The 23,985-nt window shown below is 42.0% G+C and overlaps 1 protein-coding gene across 8 annotated transcripts in view; it reads left to right on the top strand.

The window, feature by feature from the left end:
• sv (paired box protein shaven) overlaps positions 1-23,985 on the top strand; it is a 203,053-nt gene that overhangs the window by 165,424 nt on the left and 13,644 nt on the right. For all 8 annotated transcript variants that reach the window (XM_076620607.1, XM_076620608.1, XM_076620609.1 and 5 more), the window contains exons 5-6: positions 5,172-5,369; positions 22,912-23,168. In XM_076620607.1, the coding sequence (XP_076476722.1) occupies positions 5,172-5,369; positions 22,912-23,168 (455 nt within the window). The remainder of the gene's footprint in view (positions 1-5,171; positions 5,370-22,911; positions 23,169-23,985) is intronic.

Genomic DNA, 23,985 nt, shown 5'->3' on the forward strand with positions numbered 1-23,985 from the left:
GGATTTCATGCGAAGCGAATTTGAACAGTTTATTACCCTCGATGCGTTCGGAAATGTGAAATCACTCGTGTTGATAGGTATCTTTTGGGACGAAAGGGATCTTTAGAATAACGTCCGATGAATTTTAGAAGCATTCTCAGCAAGGAAATTTCTATCGAGGAAATAATAAACAAGAATTTCGCAGTATGCAATCCTTGACCTGAGAAAATTGTGAGCTAACTTACACTTTCATAGAAAAATTTCTATGTTCTTGCTATAATTATCTGTAAAAAGTTAAATTTATAACAAACCTGCGTTTATCTTGTTTTTTGGAACAGATATATTCGTATGATATTTGCGTTGTAAATTTTTCAAATATTTTACACGTAGGAGTACGTGATCATCAGTGAAGTTTGACGTCTGACCACTAGATATCCATTCCACTTAAGAATCGGTCGCAATTCGCGCTTTTATAAACAATAAGTAAACGTGAAAATGTTCGTTCCTGGAACACCGACAGGATCATTAGAGAAATTTTCCCATGTGGCCGAGTTCGACGCAGAAAATTAGCGAAATTTATTCAGACGAAATTGCCTGTGGGTCCGCGATTAATCGTAAATCCAGGACGATTTTAATCAAACGCGCGATGTCGAAACGATTTATTGCGCAACCGTATTAACGGCAATGTGTTATGAACAGAAATTAACAGCTATATTAACGTCGAGTAGTGCATTTATTTTTCAATGGATTTACAGCCGATCAGATCGATAAGTCGCGGTGGCGAGCGACGTGTGAATCAAACTTGAAAAGAAAACGCGGTTCAACGGCCGTTGTTTCGCAATCGATTTCCTAATCGCTTATTCAAAAACACCAAGTAAGAATAAATTAAGTCAACCAGGATGGAGCAATTGCTACTTTTTCGCTGGCACTTCTCGCTTTTTCTGAATCTACGCCTGGTAAATTAAAATTTAGAAACCGCAGCTGAAATTCCTATTTTTCTGGCTGTGTTTCGTCAGGAATAAAGAAGTTACGATTAACGCTAAAGTTTCTAATCCACGCGAAAGGCATTGAAAATAATTGTCTAGAGAAAGTAAAGAATAAAAATCATTTTAATATTTCTCTACTTTTCAACGATGAGATATTTATAAATTTGTGAAATGTTACATCTAAATTCCTTATTGTAATAGATTCGATAATTCTAAATTACGTATTTCCAAATATTTCTTCTACATTTCCAAAGACACGAACGTCACGTTTCAAACGACGTCTAACTTGGACTTCCTATTTCTACTATTCGTACGCTTGTAACTTTACAAGGTGCAAAGTTTATAGTCACTTTTTCTAGCGAAACTGCGGTGAAAACGGTCGTAGACCTCGGCGACGAGACGCTGTTAACACCGAAGCTTTACGCAGTCACGCGCCACTGATACGTCGCGACATCGTGTGCCCCGGATTTTCGCGGAATCGCGACAATTTCGACGCACATGTACAAACGAAACGGAAACGCCGGTTCCTGGCTAGGTGATGGTTCACGGAGACAGCGTTGAAAAGTTCGCGCCAACCCTCGTTTGACGGAGAAACGTCTATCATAACGGATGCATAAAGCGGCTTCTTAAAACATTTTTGAGAAACGTTTCTTCAATAATGACTAACTTCTCTGCAGTTAATTTTATTCGACCAATTTTAGCTGGTTATAAAAACACGAATTCCTTACAACATGTATAATTTGTAATAATATATTTCTTTAAATACGATTAATAGGAAATTAAACGTAGCCAAAATGTTCTCCCGAATATAGTTTAGTAACATAAAAAAATTAATTGACTTTAGTCTACATAAAGCTCGTAATACACGGAAATTTTCAAAATTTCTGGGAGGTTAAACTTACCCAAACATCCCTGACACGATCTTCTCTCCAACAACCTGATAGTGTTACACGAAAGAGATCTAAAAGAAAAAAAAAAGAAAAATTGTCGATTGAACTATCAACGATTAAACAGAAAACCAAAATTAATGGGAATAGGGCGAATGGTCATGGCTTGGTCAATTTAAAAAATTGTAATTGCGCAACGTAATGGGCATTTGACGGTAGGGATGAGTGAGCATCGCCATGTGGACCTGGAATGGGGTTTTACGCCAGATATAATCGTAATAATTTCGAAACGGGGCGAAATGGCCCCAACCGTTTAAAAGACCCCTCCGACGCTTTCGACTGTAACAGGTTCGCGATCATTTTTTGTTCGGGGTGAATATTGCCGAATGATACATTGTTGAAACATCGTGACACGATTTAACGTGCGATACAAGTGGTTGCCCCCTATCGAATATTATAGAATCGAATATGATTGTAAGTTTGTTCGTCTCTTACCGTTATCTTTCGAGAAATATTAATGTTACGCCGCGCGACTCTCTGCCTGGCCCAGGTCACACACCGCGGGCCAGACGGACAAATGATGTCCGCTCTTCCGTACGGCGTACCCTCAATAGCCTAAGTACCCGTTATAAACCCGAGTAATTTGCTCGTTAAGGTCCTTCAGACCCAACAAATGTCCTTTTCTAAATCAGTTTCTAAAGACTATTGTTTACTACGGCTTGGCAAGGGAAAGTTGGGTTTTTCCACGTACGATGCTTCCTAATAACAACTTTCTATCAAGGGCAGCTAAGACCCTTCCTAATCCACCAACCTTCGTTTAACCAATTAACAACGAAGCCTATTTCCCTCACTCTCTTAGCCAAAATCGTCACCAACAAATCCGATGGTCCCGTGCGCTAGAGACTGATCCTTAGCCTTCCTCCGAGACAGCATCGTCTCCCAAGAAACACTGATTCTACATCCTTCGAACGGTCAACATCCTTCGAGCGGGTATACACACCCGCAGATCAGTCACTCACTCATCTCGTACATACGCACCAGTGTAACTATCCTCGTTATAAGTTGTGGAATAAACGGTGAAATATAACTTACTATACTGTGTCATATTCATTCAACCACCTCTGTTATCTTAACCGAAACAGGGGAACGACTACTTCGCGGCGTCGATTCACCGAATCGTAGCGAGAATTTACGCCTCTCGCTGACGCGTTTTCCTCGCGACCGCGTCTCTCCGCGATCGGTCGTAACAATTAAAGAAAACTTACTTGTATTGACAGTAAATAAACATATGACAAGTGATGATATGAATAAACATTGCTTATAATTGTATTATTTAAATCTGTACACATTACGTATATAGAGGAACGTATAGATAGATAAATAAATAGTGTTGATAGGTGAATATTCAGAAAACTGTATTCATTCCAAATTTGCAGAATATGCGCTAGGAAGATAGTCAATCCATTTGCAAGGTCATACAACCTGATACAATATCATACAAGATGATACAACAAGACAATGTGTACATCGTTGATTAAGCAGACCTTATACACATAAGAAGATTCCTTTCTCTTAAAGAAACGTGAACGATATTATTATACAAACCGATACGTACAAAATAATATAGAGAATCTATCATTTCGTTATTTCCTCGTAACGGATCTCGATCGAAGCAACGATCCCCGATAATCTGCCAACAGTGGCGGATCGGTTTCGAGCTTTCCCTCGACCGATTATGACCGCTTTCTCTTCGACTATCACATACTCCATAACTGACATCGCTACCTGACAACACCGGTTTCCCCGTAAATCGCTAATTCCTCCGTGGAATTGACAGCGACAGTCGTCGCGTCGATCGAGCCAGTTCGAATCAACTTCTCACGCTTTAACGAGCCGCGTGTACGTCAACCGACACCATACTCCAGCTCAAATGTATCACGCTCAAAAGAAACACATTGAAAATTGACAACGACACCGTTGAATTTCACCGGTCAATGTTTTTTTATTTTTTTATTTCTATTTTTCTTTTTCTTTTTTTTTTTTTTTGTTTTTAAAACGAGCGATGGAAGAGGAAAAAGGTAGAAAGAGACGAAGGGAGAATGAGAGAGGCACAAAATTGGCCGACAGTTTGAACGAGCATGAGTCGACGCCGGCGGCGGACCCACATCCATCAAGGCGGCCCACAAGCGGACCATTATTGCGGGCTTTCTCCCGTAATTGAATTTAAGCACCAGCGAAGATATTATTTAACTAATTAGGCACAAAGGGCGCGTTCACGGCGGGCCAATCGCGATTGACCATCGCACGCGCATACACGCGCCGGGAGGGCTCAATGGAGGGAAAGAAGAGGGAGAAACACAGGGTAGAGGCAGAAGCCGTTTGTTTTAAAACAGCCGGTCGTTGACGCGCCGCTGGACGGCGATTCGTTATTCCGGCATTGGCCGCACGTCGCGGGAAAAACCAGCCGTTTCTCTCTTTCTCCATTCTCGCTCCCTTTGATTCCATTCGATCGGAAAAAATTGGGATGGGGTGCAGTCTCTTTCGATATCGTGGTTTGAAGATTACGTGGCAGTGAGAATTTGTGCGAATGACGAAAGATACGTACTGGGAATTTGGTGAATATTTGTGCTAATTTTGGAAAATTAGCGTACGAGTAAATTAGAACGTACGGTGTCCTGTAAAAATGTAGCCGTATGTGTTAAGAATCTGTGTCATGCGTATGAAACCTTTAAATGGGTATGATCGAAAGGAGTGAGAGTTTTGTATCAGTCGTTGAAGAATTAAGAGAATTTAAAGAAAAAAGAATTTCTTATAGAGACGTCAAGAGCGAGGGTTCGAAGATAACCAAGTAAAAATCATTCTTCATTGTTAGACCGTGAATGCTTACGCAATTATGGGAAATTTAAAATGCAGAAATGTGCAGATTGTATGTAATATTTAATTCGTCAAAGTATTTGTTATAATATTTATAACACAAATAATTGGTGACTAAAACAAGTTTCTATTTAAATTCCATTACTTTGGTTATGTTCAAAAAGATGTAAAATTGCATAAGAATCCGCAGTTTACTTACTACGTTACTTTTAAATATTCTCTTTATTTTCTGTTCTTAAAAATCTGCTCGCAACCTGACATTCTTACAATAGTTTCTGGAAGTGTAGTAGGATCGAATTTCTGGTTGGTTATGGAGATTTCTAAAGGTGATGGAAATAGTAGACGGTTAGCGTTAACGATTTTGAAAAGTCACGTAGACGTAGGAATGTAATAGAATCGCGACATAGATCCATCGAGTTGGTTTCTTTTTTCTTTCTGTTCGCAGGTATTATGAAACCGGCAGCTTCAAGGCTGGTGTGATAGGCGGCTCGAAACCGAAGGTTGCAACTCCACCGGTGGTCGAAGCGATCGCTAACTACAAGAGGGACAATCCGACAATGTTCGCGTGGGAGATCAGGGATCGATTGCTTGCTGAAGGCATTTGCTCGCAAGACAACGTGCCATCCGTCTCCTCGATCAATCGGTGAGTCCAAATTTTCCCGTCAGAATAATCAAAACTGACCAATTAATACAAAATCCAGTAATCTGACCGAGATCTACGAAACTATAAAACTACAAACTTTCGGTTAATTATAAAACTATGAGATTATTTAATAAAGACAAGGATGAAAAGTTAAGGAGTTCGATTTCAAATATGATTACGTCTTATGAATTATCGTTCTAATTGAAATAGATATAAGAAATTTTCCTCTTCTCAAAGTTGTGAATAATTGACCTGCAGAAACTTACTTTATTAGTCGCGGGGAAACGTAATAACTAGCATTAGATGTCGCTAATTATTTCAAGACAACGAACGAGCAAATAACTTCTTCGATCGTACGTTCCTTATAAATTGACTGGAACGTTTATTCGTTCATGGAGAATTCAAAGATGCACAGATATATAGAATATCGAAAATAGGGTAGCTACTTGTTATAACATTTAATAACAGTTTCATAAATCTACAAATTCGCACAAAAATTCCATAATCTACGTAATATACTTACATATTAGCACGAGAATCGAGTCTTTGCAAAATTAAATAGATACCTTCTACGATCCTCGCAAAAGTGCTGACAAAGATTCCCCTTTCATCGCTCACAAACAAAGTTCGTCCGAATCAAGATCAAACCGATTCTTCGTCATCTCAAAATAGATGAACGGATACTCGTCGAGACACGAAATTTATCGTGGAAAACGATTGAAGAAAGCGAGAAGGGCGTGCGAACAGAGCATATGCTTGATGCGAGCGGCAATGGGAGCGATTAGTTATCCTCGGAGACGAGGAAGAATCATCCCCACGTCCCGTGCATCGAGATAAGCGTGTGCAGAGAGCCGGTCCGTCACCCCGATCCTATTGACCTTTCGCAGGTTCCTTCGGGAATGGGGCCGATTAATTCAAGTGTTTTTACGTCGCCCAATAGATCGAGCAACCAGGGGGTGGGGAGAGGTGGCGTGGCTAGGAACACGAGTATCCACGGGTAAAGGGATGCCCTATGGAACGGGGAGTGAGCTCCCATGAGACGGCATTACAGCGTATCAGCACCGCGCAAACTGAGCGAGTGGATCCCCTTTTCGAGCAACAGAAAAGCCAGCACGGTGAAGTACGCGGAAAAGAAAGAGAGAAGCGAACGAAGAGAGACCACTGGGGTACCATTGATCGGCACACATATGTCCCGAGATTTAATCAGTCGCTACTTAAGACCTTATCTCCCGCTTCATCCGACGACCCCTGTACGCATCTACTACTTCATCGTTTCTTCACCCTGCGCCACTTTCGAACACGCCGCCGGTCTGATAATGTAATCGAGCGTAATGCGGATCGAATTGGTTGGCGCAAGTGAAATCCACTAACGCGATTTCCGGCAGCCACCAGCGTTAATGGAAACGCACGCAAATTAGTTGGCCCGCATTAGGCGGAAGTGGTACTCAGGGATATTTAGATGTCTGCTGACGACGGAGTTGAACTTACGAGACTTTGGTCAGCTTGGGGGATCTTGATTTTCAGTTTCAATTCCTCCAGAAGAGGAATTTTGATTTGATTCATCTTGTTCGAAACGTTGTCTCCTAACTATATCCAATATTCGCCAGCATTTACACCACTGTTAAGAGACATTGTACTCGCAAAAGTCTTCATCCACTGTACTGTACATCTCGAATAGTATACACACGTTATTTGGAGAGAACAAGTACACAGCGTCGCATAACGTCATGTTTATTTCTTAACAGATAAGGAAATAATAAAGCAATCCAATCGTCTTGGCAGAAAACAGGTTAATTTTGCAACGAAAGTTCCGTACCATTTTATTTCAATAAAGACAGCCTCTTTGTAAAATGACGGTTTTACAAGACTTTTATGATTGACTGTATACTGTATATTTACAATTCTCGAAGATAAACTCTAGAAAATTCATTACCACGTATATACGAATGTTCTCGAATAATCAGTAAATTCGTCACATCTACGAATAATGTAAAAAAAAAAGCGAACAAGCAGTTGTACGTGCGATCGTAAAATCAAATGCTAAAGTTTCTAAAATACGATAATTTTCCGCCACATTCTTTCGCCAGCCAATTTACAAGAATTTCGAGCTAAATATCATCTGCAGAGCGAAGTTTGGTCGCGCGCGCATATTTCCCATTCTTCCGACGAGGAGAACGTGGATGGTGTCGTGATAGCCACGATAGCGTGAAACGTGGGCGTATGTAGGTACAGGAATTGCTTTCTGGCCGAGGTTTTCGATGTGTCTAGGATTGCAGCGGAGGGTGCGGCGCGGTGGCTTGTTGCTCGAGTGACTCCTCCACCTTCTCCACTCCTCGTTCTATCTCTGTCTAACACTCCGTCTTCTCTCCATCGAAACTTCTCCTTTTCCTCCTTGTCCGTATCCCCGACCCAAGGCCCAGATGGCGGGTATTGATCTGAATCCGGAGAGCAGATCGCCTGGAAAAACTTACCCCGCGGATACTTACCTACCCACCTTTCGCTATCTATATGCACCTATCTAACCTACCTTCACCAACTCACGTACACCGAGCCCGCAACCTTCCGCCGGTGTCTACGTGTAGGTAAATGTATTTCCGCTCGCCGAGCAATGGATAGAAACGCGCCCGATGCTTTGCTACCTGAAATGCACGGAACGGAAAACGTGCTCCACGGATGCCCTTAAGTGATTGTTTACGCCGATTGATCGCGCTCGAGGATCGACCGAGAAATCGATTTTCATACGTAGAAACGAACGTTAATGACTTTTAAGCATTTTGCAAAATTATGGGAATTTGTACGAGAAGAAATGGTTTTCCTGTGAAAGGGTTTCTGTGATGAAATTCTGGGAAGCTATAAAAACTTGGCTAATTCCAATGTCGAGAAATACTTGCTTATTTGATTCAGTAGCGCAGGAATGTTAGTTTCTTAAAATTAACTTTGACTTTTTATGGATATTTCATTCAGAGACTCTCGGTATTATAGAAAAGTAGATGTCTAGGAATTACAGTTTCTTTATAAGGCGAAAAAATTGAGCAGTTAACGCTGTAAATATGAAACTTGTACCAAAGCGATCAAAATGAAATGTACAAGCCCAAAAATGCATCGCGGTAAATTTCCAAAATTTCCTTAAGAGCGTGCAAATTCTTTTTTTGACTATTCTGAATGTTTCGATATCATAGAGGAATGACTAGAAAAATGATAAGACACATCGATGGAGGATGTTCCAGAAGAATTCGTTTAGAAAAAGTCAAAACTGGTGAAACACACAAACGGTTCCAAAGCAAGATTTCTCTGGTCGAAGGGAGAAAACAGTAGAATATGAGGGTAGCGAGTAACGCTGGGATTTCTCCCATTATGACCGTGTCTCGGTTTTTCTAGCTTCGAGCTAGCTTTCGTACGGAGAAATAATGATACGGCTAATATAATGTATTGTCCTGCTTTTGCCGGGGCACTTCGGAATGAGACCGGCCGCGAACGAGAGACACGGAGAAACGAAGAGAAAGGAACCGGGACGTTGGCCACCGCGGTAAAAAACCAACGGCCGAGGAGAGCGAAATAATGGAGTGGCTTTCGCGAAAAATAACAGATATATATCCTGAGTATCAACCCGGGATCTAGGGGCGCGGAAAAACAGGCGAAAAACGCGGCCAAGATTGGACGGTAACAGTTCGAGCCTTGTTTCTACTTTGCTGAATCGACCGAACAACCTTCCCTCTTTTCTTTTCATTCTTTCCTTTATTCACCACCCTGTTACTCTTTAATTTTCCAATTTCTACTAATGACACTGTCTTCCTCAAAGAGACATGCGTGAATTAAATCACTGTTTTTATCGAAATTAATATATTGGATTTCTTCAGTTTGTATTATGTTTGTATAAATGTATTAAGTAAATTAATATTATGAACGGTTCTATCGTATCATCTAATATTTTCATTCTAAGGCTAAAAACGCGAACTTGTATAGGCTTTATTATGATAGAGGCATGTTTCAGACAGACTTTTAAAAAAGATATATAGGTACAAGGAGTGGCAAAAATGAAAATGACAGTGGTTCTCTAATCGTTTCAAACAGCGTATCCTTTTTATTCGTACTGCGTTGTCAACAACGCTGAATAAATCGGGCAATTTTTCTTTTTCCCTTCTATTCATCCATTTTATTCTCGGCCTAGTACCATCCTTCACTTGTCGAATATAACCGAAATATTTCCTACGTAAATTATTACGATTAAAGCGGTGTGATAAACATTAAAAATAATCATATTTGCACCTTCACAAGGAACAATATTAATTTTGTGAAAAGCACCTGCGTGATCTTAATAATTACGAACATAGAAAACCCACGACTAAGTAGTTCTAGTGTTAATGAAAGTTCTTACACGAATGAAACTCCTAGTAAATTGGTAGCAAAGAAACACGAAGAGCAATTCGTTTTGTAATAAACATTGTAAGAAGAAAAATATCACGAAGGGTTGGATTGAATGGGAAGTAAGAAAAGAGAAATTGCTGCGATGGTACAACGGCGGATTTCGGGAGGAAATATTGATAGGCTCAGCTTCGGCTGCGGAGTCACGCTCGAGTAGCCGGCTCTCAGTTGAGGTCTATCTAACACACACGTACACGAAATCGAACGTGTAGAGGCTCGACTCTCTGCTTCTCTATCTCTCGCGTTTCTCTTTACGTTTCTCCCCGAACGCCTTCCTCCTTTCGGCCGCGGAGGAAGTCTCAGGGGCAGATCGATAAGGAGCGAGGTTCGCCCGAGAGCTTTACGCCGGCTTCACAGCCTCCTTCTTCTCGTTTCCTCGACGCAACCCCCGAGACGTCACGGTCTCGCGTGTGCCTCTCGCGTTCGCCCTTTCTTGCGGCTTCCACAGAGTCGATAGTATCGGCCTAAGGGAGGATGACTCCCTCGACTTCCTGTTATTTCATTCGTGAACATTACTTTCATCGAACCTACCTCTTAACCTGTTAGCCAATGACAACTTCATTCGTCACGTTTCTATACGTTAGCTTTATATTCAGACGTATTTTAAATCTTCTGGTGCCAAATTGTCCGAGCTGCAGAACATATATCTATTGATATAATAATAGAATGGCTATAATAACAGAAATATAATAATAATTAATATAATACCAGAAACACGCGAAGGCTATATGTTGGAAAACAAAATAATTTCTGTCTTTTGTAACAGAACAATTTTGATACTGAACGTCTCTTCAACTAATTTCACATCAAAATTATTTCATTTTACTTAAACTTATTACTAAAGTCCAAATCTAGAATCGAAGTTAATGTCTCCGCTATTAACACACGAGCTAACAGGTTGAAGAATAAATTTTGAAACGAAATCGGAATCGTTGATCGTCAGGGTCGATTTATCATTCTCCACCTCCGTAACTTTAATTCGACGTAATGACCAGCATAGGCAACAACAGTTGGTAGGAAATCTGTCGCTCGGAATCTCTCGATGGAATTGTATCAATCTGTCATCGCGAACGTGTAGCAAGCGCTCTCCTTTTTCTCCTATCGTGCCGGGTCAATCTCCCGTGGAGGAGGCACCAGGCTCTGCGCCTTGCTCTCCATTACTTCCATATCATTTCGCACCCCCGGAAACCTCGCAGCTTGGCGCAGGAGCAGCGAACGCCGCGGAGCCATATGGCCGGCTATACATCGCGACTCCAGAGACAAGGGTGGCCAATAGGATGGCTGCTACTTTCATGCCACTTTCGACTTTCCGCTCCGCGTCACCGGTATCTCCCTTGTTCATCTTTCGCTTATTAAATTACATCGCCATAAATAACGCCTGCCCACCGACTGCCTTATTTACCATTCCATCGACTCCGCGGGAGGAATCGTCTTCCCTCTTTGTAGCTGACGAGTCGCCGCACGCTATAGGATTTCGGTAAGGAGGCGAAGCATCTTTCCTTTGGTCCCTTTTCTCACGACACCGGGATATATGACTTTTTCTATAAATTTTTTACTTTTTGGGAAAGTTAGATTTTTAATTGACTTTGAAGCACAGACAAAATTGATAAAATCAGGAGATCTTGCTTCCGAGATATATCCACTATCGCTGTCTGTGTCAATTCTTTGCTTTTCGAAGAAGAGTGGAATTAAAATAATATTTGGTTGACTTTGATATCAAAGTAAAAATTAAGAGAAAAATTACAATTACTGAGAATTAAAATTGGCACCGAGTCAAAGGTGAAATCTCGTGCGATATGACGATTAAGCGCGGGACACGCGGTCGGAAGGAAACAATATGGTGCACCGTGGCGCGGTGAAGTTTCGTTGAAGCAGCCATATTTGCAGAACGAGCGACAGAGCGCGGATAGACCCCTCCTACGTAAAGCGGGAGCACCCTCGGGGTTGGTCGGAGGATCCGGGGATGATGCTCCACGTTGAGAGCTGCGGCGGTGGCGGCGGCGCGTATCCATAACCGTCCTTTGTCTGGATAACGCAATTATTACCGCGTTTCATCATAGCCCCCCTCGGTCGAAATTAGCCTCAAATGAAGTTACAATTACGGTATCCTTCGTGTCCCCGGCGTCGAACCAAGGGAAACGATGCTGCGTAGCATAGAGAAAGAGAAATAGAGAGAGAAAGACGAATTCAGGGGTTGAACGTCGACGACGGCGGCCACAACCACAACAACGAAGACAACGACGAAGAGGACCAGGCCGCCGGCCGAGATACGCAATCCAGGTTGCCGTGGAAACGTCAGAGGACAGACGGAACCGCAATGAAACCGGATGGCCGCCTACTCTGCCAGCCCATAATGCTTCGCCCCTTTTGTTCTTGGCCGAGAGCTGGAATACTAAAGTTATTCGGCCACTGTACCGTCAAAATCCTCCTACCGGACGACTATCGTCATTGCCGTGGCGGCAATCGCCCACGCATGCACGTGATTTTGCACGAAGAACATGTACGATTTATCGAATAATTTTACTTTTTCTTTGCGGAAACATAATTGATATGGAATTTGTGATGAAATTGCAGTAGAAACCTGATTTGCAGCATTTATAATGACTTCTTTAAGAAATGGGTCATGTCCCTGTTGTTTAATCCTCGAAGATCGGAAATGATCCAGTGTTGTGTTACAGTTTTGTTATGCGACAGAATTTCGTTTATACGAATTCATATACTTGAAGGAAATTGTAGTTAGTGTCTTATTAAATAAACTACTGTCGATCGCATCTGTTTGTTTGAACGTGAACTTCCATTGTATGAACCAAGATTTATAGATGTTAGGAACTTTAGTCGTATAAATCGTTCATCCCCCAACAGATTCATATAAGCAAAATTATATTATTATTTCAAACTTTACTTTTATATAATACATTATACAACAGGATCGTTTATATTAGAACGGTCAAAACAATAAAAACCAAGTACAGGATGCCACCAATTAACTATTACAATAGCATTACATCAAAATGAACCAGGCTAATAGACAAACGATTAAATCGTACATTTTTACTTGAAGACTGAATGCTCTATGCCTCGAGTCTGCGTCCGAGTGTTTCGAAATCCTATTTCGGTTGCTTAATTGACAGTTGCCTCTCTGTACGAACGATCGTATCTCGAATAGATAAAGGCGGACACGCGAAGGTGAAATGGAAAGCGGAATGGACGAAGTTAAAGAAACTTTTATGACGCGAGTAATTAAGGAAACCGTCAACGGAGCTCGCAACTCCGATTTAATATCCCACGGTGAAAACATTCGGTTGAATTTCATTGCGATGGAACAATGCCATCATGACTAACACGAAAACTATTACAACGCTACGATATCGCTAACGAGGAAAGGACGGCATTTGCGCGTTGACCGACGATGACTCGCCGATACAGCCGTTTAATAACCCGATGACGCCCGATGATTGACAGTTAATGAACCATCGAATATTCGAAGATTAATCGGCTATCTCCAATGAAGTAATCACGGAGAAGTTTAATCGAATATTATTGCACACGGCGTAATATGCCTCGTGATCGAGCGTGGAACAAAATGGCAACTCACTCTACTACGATTCGCGTACTTCAACTCAGATTTTGCCATCTATGATCTCTTACAAACGAGATAGTGTACACCAAAGTATTTATATTGCTTAGCAGTAGACGTTTTTCTTCTTATTAAAAATTATTTATTTATTTATTAACGTAATATCAATCGTTTCGTAACGTAATCAAACGTTTCAATGCACTTCAATAAGTCAAGATATAAGACGATCTTTTATGTAATTTTTCAAGTAACTTTTTTTATCTATTTTTTCAATGCATCGCTCGTTAAAATAATAGATGTTTCAATGATACATTGTACGCTTTATATTTCTTCTGCCTTCTACGTCTTATTGACATCTCCATACCTCTCACGTATGTTTCTTTTTATTCAATGGTTCATTCATTAAAATCAGTTCATACTAAATATTTAGTAATGCCGAAACACTGTAGCATCTTACGTAAATGTAAAATTTAGATGTCCGATAAACCGAACGAAACTTACAAACATAGACTAAGAATGCTCGTCTGTGGAAAAAAGAAAGCACCGAACGTATTATTCGCACGATAATAGGAATCGCATCGTTTCGTAACAGCAACCATGATCCAACCAACGCAAATTTCCATCAGAAAATGAATGTAAATGGGGTCTAATAACTAGAAAAATGGGGATTAAAGTGTCCCACTTGACGTCATTGTTGACGAAAAGACTTAACCGACAACGACAAGCCATCCGGGGCTTTCCAGTGTCGTGAAGATCATCGTGGCGTAACGCGAACCTTAAAATTTGCATCGAAATGCAAATGACCGGGACCAAATACCGGAAGAATTTGAAGGATCGACAACTCTATAGGATTCGACGACTCTCGCATAAATCTAGATGCCCTCGAAACGCATAATGGCTTGTAGATAGAACTGTGTCCTCTTCGCTGCGTGTCGAGGGGTGAGAGGTGTCGTTCCGAGACGATATATTATAAATCGTGTGTTACATTGTGCTTAGAGGATCCTCGTGACTGTTGACTCGCCGGTATCATTGTTGGGAGAGCGGCTTTTGTTGCTAGTACTCCAGCCATCGCAAACAAACACGCAAACACGCTTTTGGCTAGCTATGTGTATACGCGTTAACATGTACACGGAGACACGTAGAATACAAGTGAGTAGTTTCACGGTGGTTGTAGGGTGTCACAGTTAATATAGTTGTGTGTACGAAACGGGCAGCTGCTGTTTGACAATGCGAACTACGTCCCCAGATATAATAATATACTCGTCCCTGGTACCGACCAAGGGAACACTTCATCAAACTGACTACGATGCGGTACTAGGGTACCGTGCCACGGTGCTCTGCTTTAATCTAACCTATACCTGACTTCCTAACGTGGAGACATAGCTCTCGACACACCCTTGCGGATCCAGGAAGGCCTTACTATCATTCGTACGATTCTGAAGAATCGACTCTGAGATATACGTAACAGATGAGAGTATTATTTCTTCGTTTACATCGAGTTAGCGCTGGAAGTCGAGATCCATTGGTTATTTCATCGATTATTCGTCAGAAGAGAGACATTTTGTTTCTTTCGTGAGGGTGGAACGTAGTTGCAGTTTTTCGTCCGCGTGAAGTTCATCTTCGGGTTATCTCTTTTCTAAAAGAGAAGTACGTAATAATGTTTTCATTTACAATCATTCAGCTTCAATTATTCTTCGAACCCTTCTTCAGTTACGTTGTACTGTTCCCCGAATGTCGATTCTTCTTCCGATTATTCTTCAGAGAAGAAACGTTCCTTTCTTTCGACACGATGAATGATGAAGCAGGAAATTACTCGTAGAGATCGAATATTCCTCCGATTATTCGTCATAGAAGGAAGCGTGTTTCTTGCGACACGGCGAAGCGCGAATTTACAACGAATTACTTCTAGACGTCGAACGTTCCTCTCGTTGTTATTCGTTCGAGAAACGATTCGTCTTCGCCGAGGAGATACAGAGGAGGGAGCGGAAGGAAAGAAAGAGCTAGAGAGGGAAAAATTCGACGAGGTAAATGACGAGGTAAACTGCGTCGATTGGTACGAGCGGGGGTCATGATCGCGGAAAGAAAGCAGAAAAAAATAATTAAGCCCGCCGTGAAAGATAACACTGGCGGGAGAAACGGTAAACCCCGCTTCCTCCTCCGTAGCTTTTGTTCAAGAATCACACCGTACTACACCGAGAAGCGGCAAGTACAGCACGGTCCCGGGGTATATTACAGCCTCTCGAGAGGTGGCGGAATATCAGGATACACCTTTTCCAGCCATTGTGCTCCTCTGAAGGGCGTACAATGGCCGTGGAGCGAGTCCCGTATTGTGTCTACAGCTCAACGAAATAGTTCCCTGCGATTCTCCCTCCCTTTCCAACAACCGCGTTCTCCGATCTTCTTTCTCTCTTTTCCATCTCTATCCTTACCCTGCTACACCGTTTCGCCATCCTCTTTCTCTCTCTCCCTCTCCTTGACTCCTCGGGTTAAAGAGAAAGGGGAGTTCCGTTCCGATGTTGCACGCTCGAAGCATCTGCCCCCGAAAGAGACTGGTAAATCCTCGAAAGCCACCCGAAATCCCCCGCAATCCTCATGAAGATGTATATAATAGCACGTAATAACTTCTTAACCCTGCATTAGTGGCGTGAATTCGTTTCTATCGACGAACTATAATCGAGCAAGTGGTTCAGCGAACGGGCTATTGTGTCTTTACTAAGAATAAAACCATAGTTATGATACTTTCAATGATAGTAAATATATTCCGTTTAGTGACTTTCCTTCGCGATTAATGAGTATCAAAGGTTGAAAGTTCGCGTAGTGCGTATGGAAATGTTACGTGAGCTAGACATCGCTATCCCTGTTACGTTTCAAAATTGCCTCCATGGGATTGTAACGAAACGTATCTAACAAACTACCGGTTCTATCCGTTTTATTCAAAAGCAGAATTCCTGATATATATTCTCTTCTACATTCTACTTGGATTCGATCTTGACCCACGTCCAACATGGAACCCAATGCTGTAATTACACCCTTTCCTCTGTTCAATAATTCTTCCACAAACGGAGAATTTCCATTGGACTGACTTACAAACCAGTCTCGATCTTCTTGTTCTTCGATCTATCACAAATTATGGATCATAAGGGATGATAATGAAGACATGAAGAAAAGCTCCATAGTAAAATCGAAGCGATAAGAGCTGGTATTTAATCCATAGAGATTAACTCCTGTTCGTCGGAGAAAATTTTAGTCCATCCAGCGACGAGCTTCGTCGTCGTCGACGACAACGAAGGGAGAGAACTGTCAGAGGGTGGCGGAGGAGTGGCGCTGGTACCGGTGAAATGCGATAAAGTTGGCGTAGAGGTAATTTGAGTATAAAGTTTTATTCGCAATAATTTAGCCGCGCGTGGAAACGGGGGTTGGTGGAATATAGAAGAGAGAGAGAGAGAGAGGGAGGGTTGGAAAGGGAAGGTAGTAGGAAGGTTGCAGAGGTGCTCGCCCCCCGGGAAGCGTGCAAGAGCTTGGGTCATATATTTGATGGGATACTTGGCATAAAGTCGCGCATAAAAGTAATGCCAACATTAAAGTTTGTGGTTCCAGAGCCGTGGCACGGCTGAACCTCATCCTCTGCCACCGAACTATGCTGCTACTACTCTCGGAACGTCTCTGCGATTTTACGTCGGTCCAGGGAAGGTAGGCGACCGGGGAACGTCTTAAAGTATCGACCTACGTTGCTACCAGCCGTTATGCATCATACGTCATGGCTCGCGTTCGTCTGTAATAGACTTCATCCCCTCTAGGATCCGGAGGATGGTCTGTTTTATGCGATTCTAACGTCAAAGAAAACAATCGTGGATATTACAGCGGCGAATCAATTTCTTGGAATGTATACAGAGTATACTGAAATCGACGTGGTCAAGAATCAGCAGAAGGAAGAAAATAGTTTTATATGAAGAGATAAATGGAAAATATAGGATGAAATTTTTTCATACGAGCAAATTAGCTTGAAAAATTTGTTTCTTAAAATTCATGATTTCTTATCGTATCGAATATATTGCATATATATATGGAGTGTAACCGATGGTACAAATAGGAAGTGGATTTCCAATTAGGTAGAAGCATAATACAGAAATATTAGTTTTTGGAGAAATTAACATTTAGCAGGAAAACATTTCAGAGGAATTTTCTACCACTAATTACATCTTGTATGCTCGTAATATCCAATACGATTATAAATAACTAATTTAAGCATCAATTGCAATTTCAATATCAAATGAATCACTTAAGTATCCGTTTATTTGTTTAAACGCAATTTAGACGATATTCGAACGATATCCAGAAACTTGAAACGAGAGCTATGAAAAGTTGAATTCGCAGAGGCGATTGGTGGCACTTCGGGGTAGATAGTCGAGCAGTTTAGTTCAGGAGTGGCCGTTGGGGAACGATCTGATGGCGCCAGGGGAGGCATAGCTTCTTCCCACGTGGCACCCTCGACACGCTCTACCCTCATAATTCTGCTCGGCCTTCCTCCAGGCGCCACCTCTTGCTTCTCCAAGGCGTCGTAGTCGTAAGAGCAACGAGGAACATCGTGGGGAAGCCAGAAGGACGGAGTGAATTCGCTCCTTGTTCGCTACCGCGAAGGATTGGCAAGCTTCTATACCCATTCCCCCTCGTGAATGGAAACCGCCATGTGATTTTCCAGCAACGACAGTTTTACCCTCTTTCTTACATCCACGGTGGGGCTACAAAGTCACTTCGAAGAGAACTTATTCATAAACCGAGAAAATATCTGATTGGATTAATCGACCTACATCTTATGTTGAGATACGCAAGAGGATTTCGAAGATATGCAAAATGTATCGAATAAAAAGTGTACTACTGAAAGGGTAAAGGTTGATCGAAATTTTCTGGGACGAAGAATGAAAAAGGTTATTCGAAATTTGATAAAAGAATATCTGATTAGATCGACCTATATATTGCATCGAGGCAGAAAACGAATCAATTGGCACGTGTACGATTTTACGAAAATCTTCCTGACTGGGAAATCTTTTATCAAGATCTTTCAACAATACTATCCGGTTAAATGTCAATCGGTCAAGAGCGTAAAACGAAATGAAAGATCACGTAAGACAGGAACGATTTTTGTTTCATAGAATAGGAAAGAAAGTTGAATGATTAAACGAAATACGAAAAATCCGGAAGAAGACTAAACCGAAGGACGAAGAGAGAAAAGACTAAAAAGGGAAAGACATTGTCCTAACGACAGAACGTTGGGGTTTCGTACGAACTTTATTCCCATCCGCTGCTCGATTTTCCCGTCGACATCCAACCATAAAGGACTGTCGGCTAGCTTCAACCATTCTCCCTGTTTCCCTATCGAATCAATACGCTCTTGCTCCTTTTAAACAATTTTCTCTTGCCTGCAGCTCACGCAGAACCGAGAAATAGAATTTTCACTGAAAAATCGACGAAAAATCGTAATTTAAACGAAGAAAGAACAGTTAAACAGTCCGTGTGCTCGGAGTAAATTTCGAATAAATTTCGCGGAGTTATATAAATCATACAAGCTGCGTCTGTAGGGAATCGTTAACGGTCGTTGATACTTATAAATGCATCGATAGCGAACAAAACCGTAGCGAACCCGATGCTAATTAGAAGATAGGAAACGGCTCGTGCACGCCTGTGAGTTTCAGCTCAAAAAGCTGCCGTTTATTTGGCTCTCGAAACGCAGCGTGTGGCAACGGTTCGCACCATCTGTACGCCGATAAAATCTGCACCTGTTGTACGGACGCTTTGGCGTCGTAGCATTTATTAGATCGTCGATCGCGCTCATTATACCACCGGCCCTCTCGTTGTGTTTTGCCGCGTTTCACGGAACACACACGATCCACGATTTCCATCGTTCCTTGCATCGGTCGTTTCGTTTCTGGCTAAATCAAAGCCCCTCGAACCTCTGGTAATTAAAACACGAACCGACTATTAACGTCCTGTTGCAATACGGCTATTGTTCCTTTTATAATACGGTGTTTGGTGGAAAAGAGCGGAAAGAGAATAGAAAGAGCATGGTAAAAGTAGATGAAGATATCGAGGCTCTTTTACGCAATACTTTAGCAATTGTTAAATTGTTGGCTAGTATAAATTATATCCTAATAACTCGGGACCAACTTGATTCTGGCAACCAGACTTTTTGTAACTGAACGCGCGTTAGACGTTTTAAGATTCGAACAGCTGGCGATCAACCGAAGGGGAATAACCCAAATATCTGATCGTTGGGAAATTTTATAAAATATACACTTTCCATTTCCTTATCTTCTCCACCATAAGTACATCTTCGCAAACGTATCTACACGTCCGTCGATCAGAACATACCCAATTAAAACAACATATGCCGATTTGTAACAATTAATCAGACAAACATTACAGAAGCTCTGATCGTATCCGCAAACTGGAGAAAATTGAACTTAGAGAAGATTGATTTGTTTCTGGCGATTTTAATTGCGACATTCTTCGAATCATTCGACAAATAAATTAATCGTAAAACGATCTTAATTCGCCATAAATCTTGTACCATAGTCCTTAAGTAGGTACTTTTAATGTTCGATATCAAATCAACAAATTTACTATACAGATATTGGTATGAGAAGATGAATCGTAATATAAACCGAAGCTCTTGTACAAATTTGGTATAGAGATATCAGAGTTGGAAGGTTGAACGATTTAGGATCGTTGCTCCCGGCGTCACCCCAGAGTCTAGCCCTGATAAGGATCGTTGCTAATTGTTGCGAATTGGCGAAGGTGGCGAACGAACCAGGGAGATCGGGCAACAGGTGTCATCTGATTGATCGCCGTAGCTCGCACCCCCACGATTACCTAGCCCACAAACACATCCACGCCAGAAACGAACGACTTAATGTCGATCCATTACGCGCTCGCCCATTACCGCGCGAAACCGCTGACCTATTATACGCGAAAACCTTTCGACTAATACTACTCCTACTCGACACTAGCACGATCGTGAATCAATCGACATATGCTTGTCACACCTTCAAAGGGATGATAACCATATTTTGCAATTCCCCAGTTCCGTTTATGCCGATCGACTTTACTTATACAAAGATCACCGTAACTAAGCTTCCCCAAACTAATCTCCTGACTTTAAAATCATCATCGACGTCTCTTGCAGCTTCCAAACCTAAGTAAATCTATACAAATCCACACCAAATCTAAACGGTATTGCTCAAACAACTAAATCAATAAAATAACCACACTTTTTAACCGTTATGAAAAATCAATTAAAGCGAGCAAAAAGCTTATTAAAAAGCGCAATTAGCCGATCAACCCTCGCCGAACAGAACTTCCAAAGCTCGACCACCCTTACTTGATCATCATAGAGAAGCTTCTATCAGCTTCCAAAGCGGTTTAACTAGCGGTATCCGATCACTTCCGTTCGTCGTGAACATGGTGAAGCCTGAGACGGCGTAGTCGCTGAACGATCGACGCCTGTAGCGAACGATCTTCGCGGCAGCTTCTTCCGTGAACCGGGCTACCTAGGTACAACCGGCACGCGGCGAGATTAACAACGTTACGCCGTGAATATTCGCCAGGATAATTGATACCGACGTCGTAGGACTGGCTGACCATTGAAACCGGACGCATAATATATCATGGATAATAAGCAGTCGGTGCACGGCCGGATGGTGGGTCGGAAGGGCGGGAAGAGGAGTTGGGGAGGAGGCACGGGACTTCGTTATAGCTCTGTCTGATGTCTACGGACTCCTTGATGCGATTATGATACGCGACCGTTCCGCAGAGTCACGTAGCTATTCTATATCGAAGGTGGAGGCGCTCTGACATGCCTGTCCGGAACAATGGCGAACGACACGCGTTACTTCCGTTGTTGTGTGTTGGTTCACGAATACCAACGTAGAACGGTGGAATGACAGAGTCGTGTATCGTAGAAGCGAGTGCTGATGCGCGTTCGAGCGATCGCGGTAGGTAGAGAGAATGATCGTGCGCGAAGTGACCCGCGTAATCGTAATTAATCATCCGCAACTGTGAGCTAGGAAGACCGGTATCTGTTAGTTTCTAGTTATACGAAGGAAAATGTGCGCACGAGAAAATGTGAGATGCACGCTATCGCTCGAAACCTCGATTTATCATTTTCCAATTCTAATAGAACGGTACATATGTAACGTGTATCGGTAGTTTAATTCTTACATTTTTGTATTCAAATATTCGATACGTATTTTTTTGAAAACATGTTACGAGTACTTGTATCGTAACGAGTACTTAATCGTGTTTTCATTATCTCTGACATATACTGACTGTTACGACCGTTCGCGGAGAGACGCGGTCGCGAGGAAAACGCGTCAGCGAGAGGCGTAAATTCTCGCTACGATTCGGTGAATCGACGCCGCGAAGTAGTCGTTCCCCTGTTTCGGGTAGGATAACAGAGGTGATTGATTGAATCTGACACAGTAGTAAGTTATATTTCACCGTTTATTCCACAACTTCTAACGAGGAGAGTTACACTGGTGCGTGTGTACGAGATGATTGAGTGACTGATCTGCGGGTGTGTCTACCCGCTCGAAGAATGTTGACCGTTCGAAGGATGTAGAATCAGTGGTCTTGGGAGACGATGCTGTCTCGGAGGAAGGCTAAGGATCAGTCTAGCGCACGGGACCATCGGATTTGTTCGTGCCGATGTTATTTAGGAGAGCGAGGGATTAGCCTTCGTTTTTAATTGCTCAAACGAAGGGTCTTAACTGCCCTCGAGAGAAGGTTATTAATGGGGGGAAATTTGCCGCGTGCGTGACAAAAAAACAACTTTCCCTTGTCCTGCCGTGGTAGACAATAGTGTTTAGAAACTCCTCGGGACCAGTTGTTTGTTTTGTTTAAAGGACCTTTTCTCGTAAATCTATGATTTATGGACGGTGCTTAAGGCTATTGAGGGTACGCCGTACGGAAGAGCGGACCTCTGGTGTCCGTCTGGCCCGCGGTGTGTGACCTGGGCCAGGCAGAGAGTCGCGCGGCGTAACACTGACAAATAATTTTCATCAGAAAGCAATCTCTATAAAGCGACCGTATTTATTTAAATAAAGTTTATATGCCTTAATCGCACGTATATTTTTACTTTTTAAGATATTGAGATCATTTCTTAAGACCTTCAGACTGCGTTAACTTTGCAATGAAATTTTGTACCATCTTATTTGAATAAAAATAGCCGTATCGAGAACTCTACGAAGACTTCTTCTATAAGTAACTACAGATACAGAGTATCTGACAAATTAATTCTCAAACATTTAATAGAAAAATCCCAGAGAATATATAATACAAAAAGATCTCACCCCTTTCAATGCAACCACTCTCTTACTCCAAATGTTTCGGAGAATTCGATTCGTTGAATCTAAACCGACCAAGTCACGCCTAATACCCGTTTCCATTACTCGGTACAACGTAGTTAAAACCGCGAAGACCAAGCTGATCGCGGTTATTTTAATGAACAAGTGTAACTCTATACACTATGCTGGACTCCATTGTCCGCAGAATTGTGAGGAACAAAGCGGCGGAGAAGGCGAAGCACGCGCATCAACAACAGCAGGCGCAGCAGCAGCAAGGTCAGCAGCAAGGTCAGCCAGGATCAGGTGGTTCCGTGTCGGTGATAGCCCATGCACCTGCCACTGCAGCGGGTCACCCAGCAGCAACCGCTCCCAACGCTTACAGCATCAGTGGCATCCTGGGAATCCCGACGCACCATCAGGACCCCAATGGCAACAGCATCAAGAGAAAACGCACCGACGACGGTGAGTCATTGAATTCTTCGATGTCGATGATCCCTCGACCCGCGATTACTCTTACGATACCACCGTGATCATTCTCGCGATCCAAGTAATTCGAAAGCCAATCCCATTACGCCTCTGTTCATGAGTATTTCAGCATTCAGGTAATAATTAGGTAAATTTGTAAAATGATTACCTACGTTTGTTTAGGTAATATTTAGATTCGGATAATCTATTAAATATACTGTTTCTACTATAATTTATTACATACCACATAATATTTCACACAAGGTGTAAATAATGTTTGGGTATTTGAATCATCAGAGATTATAAAACTTAAATCAAAATGTCATCAGACATTCACCAAATGGAATACGCGATGTCATTAGTCCTATGACTCTTGCAAATAATATTTACAAATTTTTGTTCTTTAGGTATCTATCTCGTACGAATACAAACTTCGATCCTATTTTAATTGTCTCTAATAATCTGAGTTACGGTTGATGTATAAAAAATATAACAATTATTCGAATTATCACGTTCTGTGTTAGATCAACAGTTATCGTAGTATTTATAAACAGAAATGTACCTATCGCATGAATCAAACGTGGCGTAGTATTCGAAAAACAGAAGAATAATCGTAGTGACGGTACCCGGGGAGAAAAAGAAACGGTGGACGAGCTTATGTAAACGTCAGATCGGATCGCAGAAGGCGTCGCGGCTACATTTCACTCGCGACTGTTGCCCAGGGGGTTATATAAGGCCGAGCAAGAAAGGAGATATCGCTTAGATCGACGTTACAGCCGAGTAAATCGGCACGAGTTTCGCCGGAGCCCCTCGG

The sequence above is a fragment of the Bombus vancouverensis genome, chromosome 8 (assembly GCF_051014615.1).
Source record: "Bombus vancouverensis nearcticus chromosome 8, iyBomVanc1_principal, whole genome shotgun sequence".
In the NCBI taxonomy this organism is placed as follows: Eukaryota; Metazoa; Arthropoda; class Insecta; order Hymenoptera; family Apidae; genus Bombus; species Bombus vancouverensis.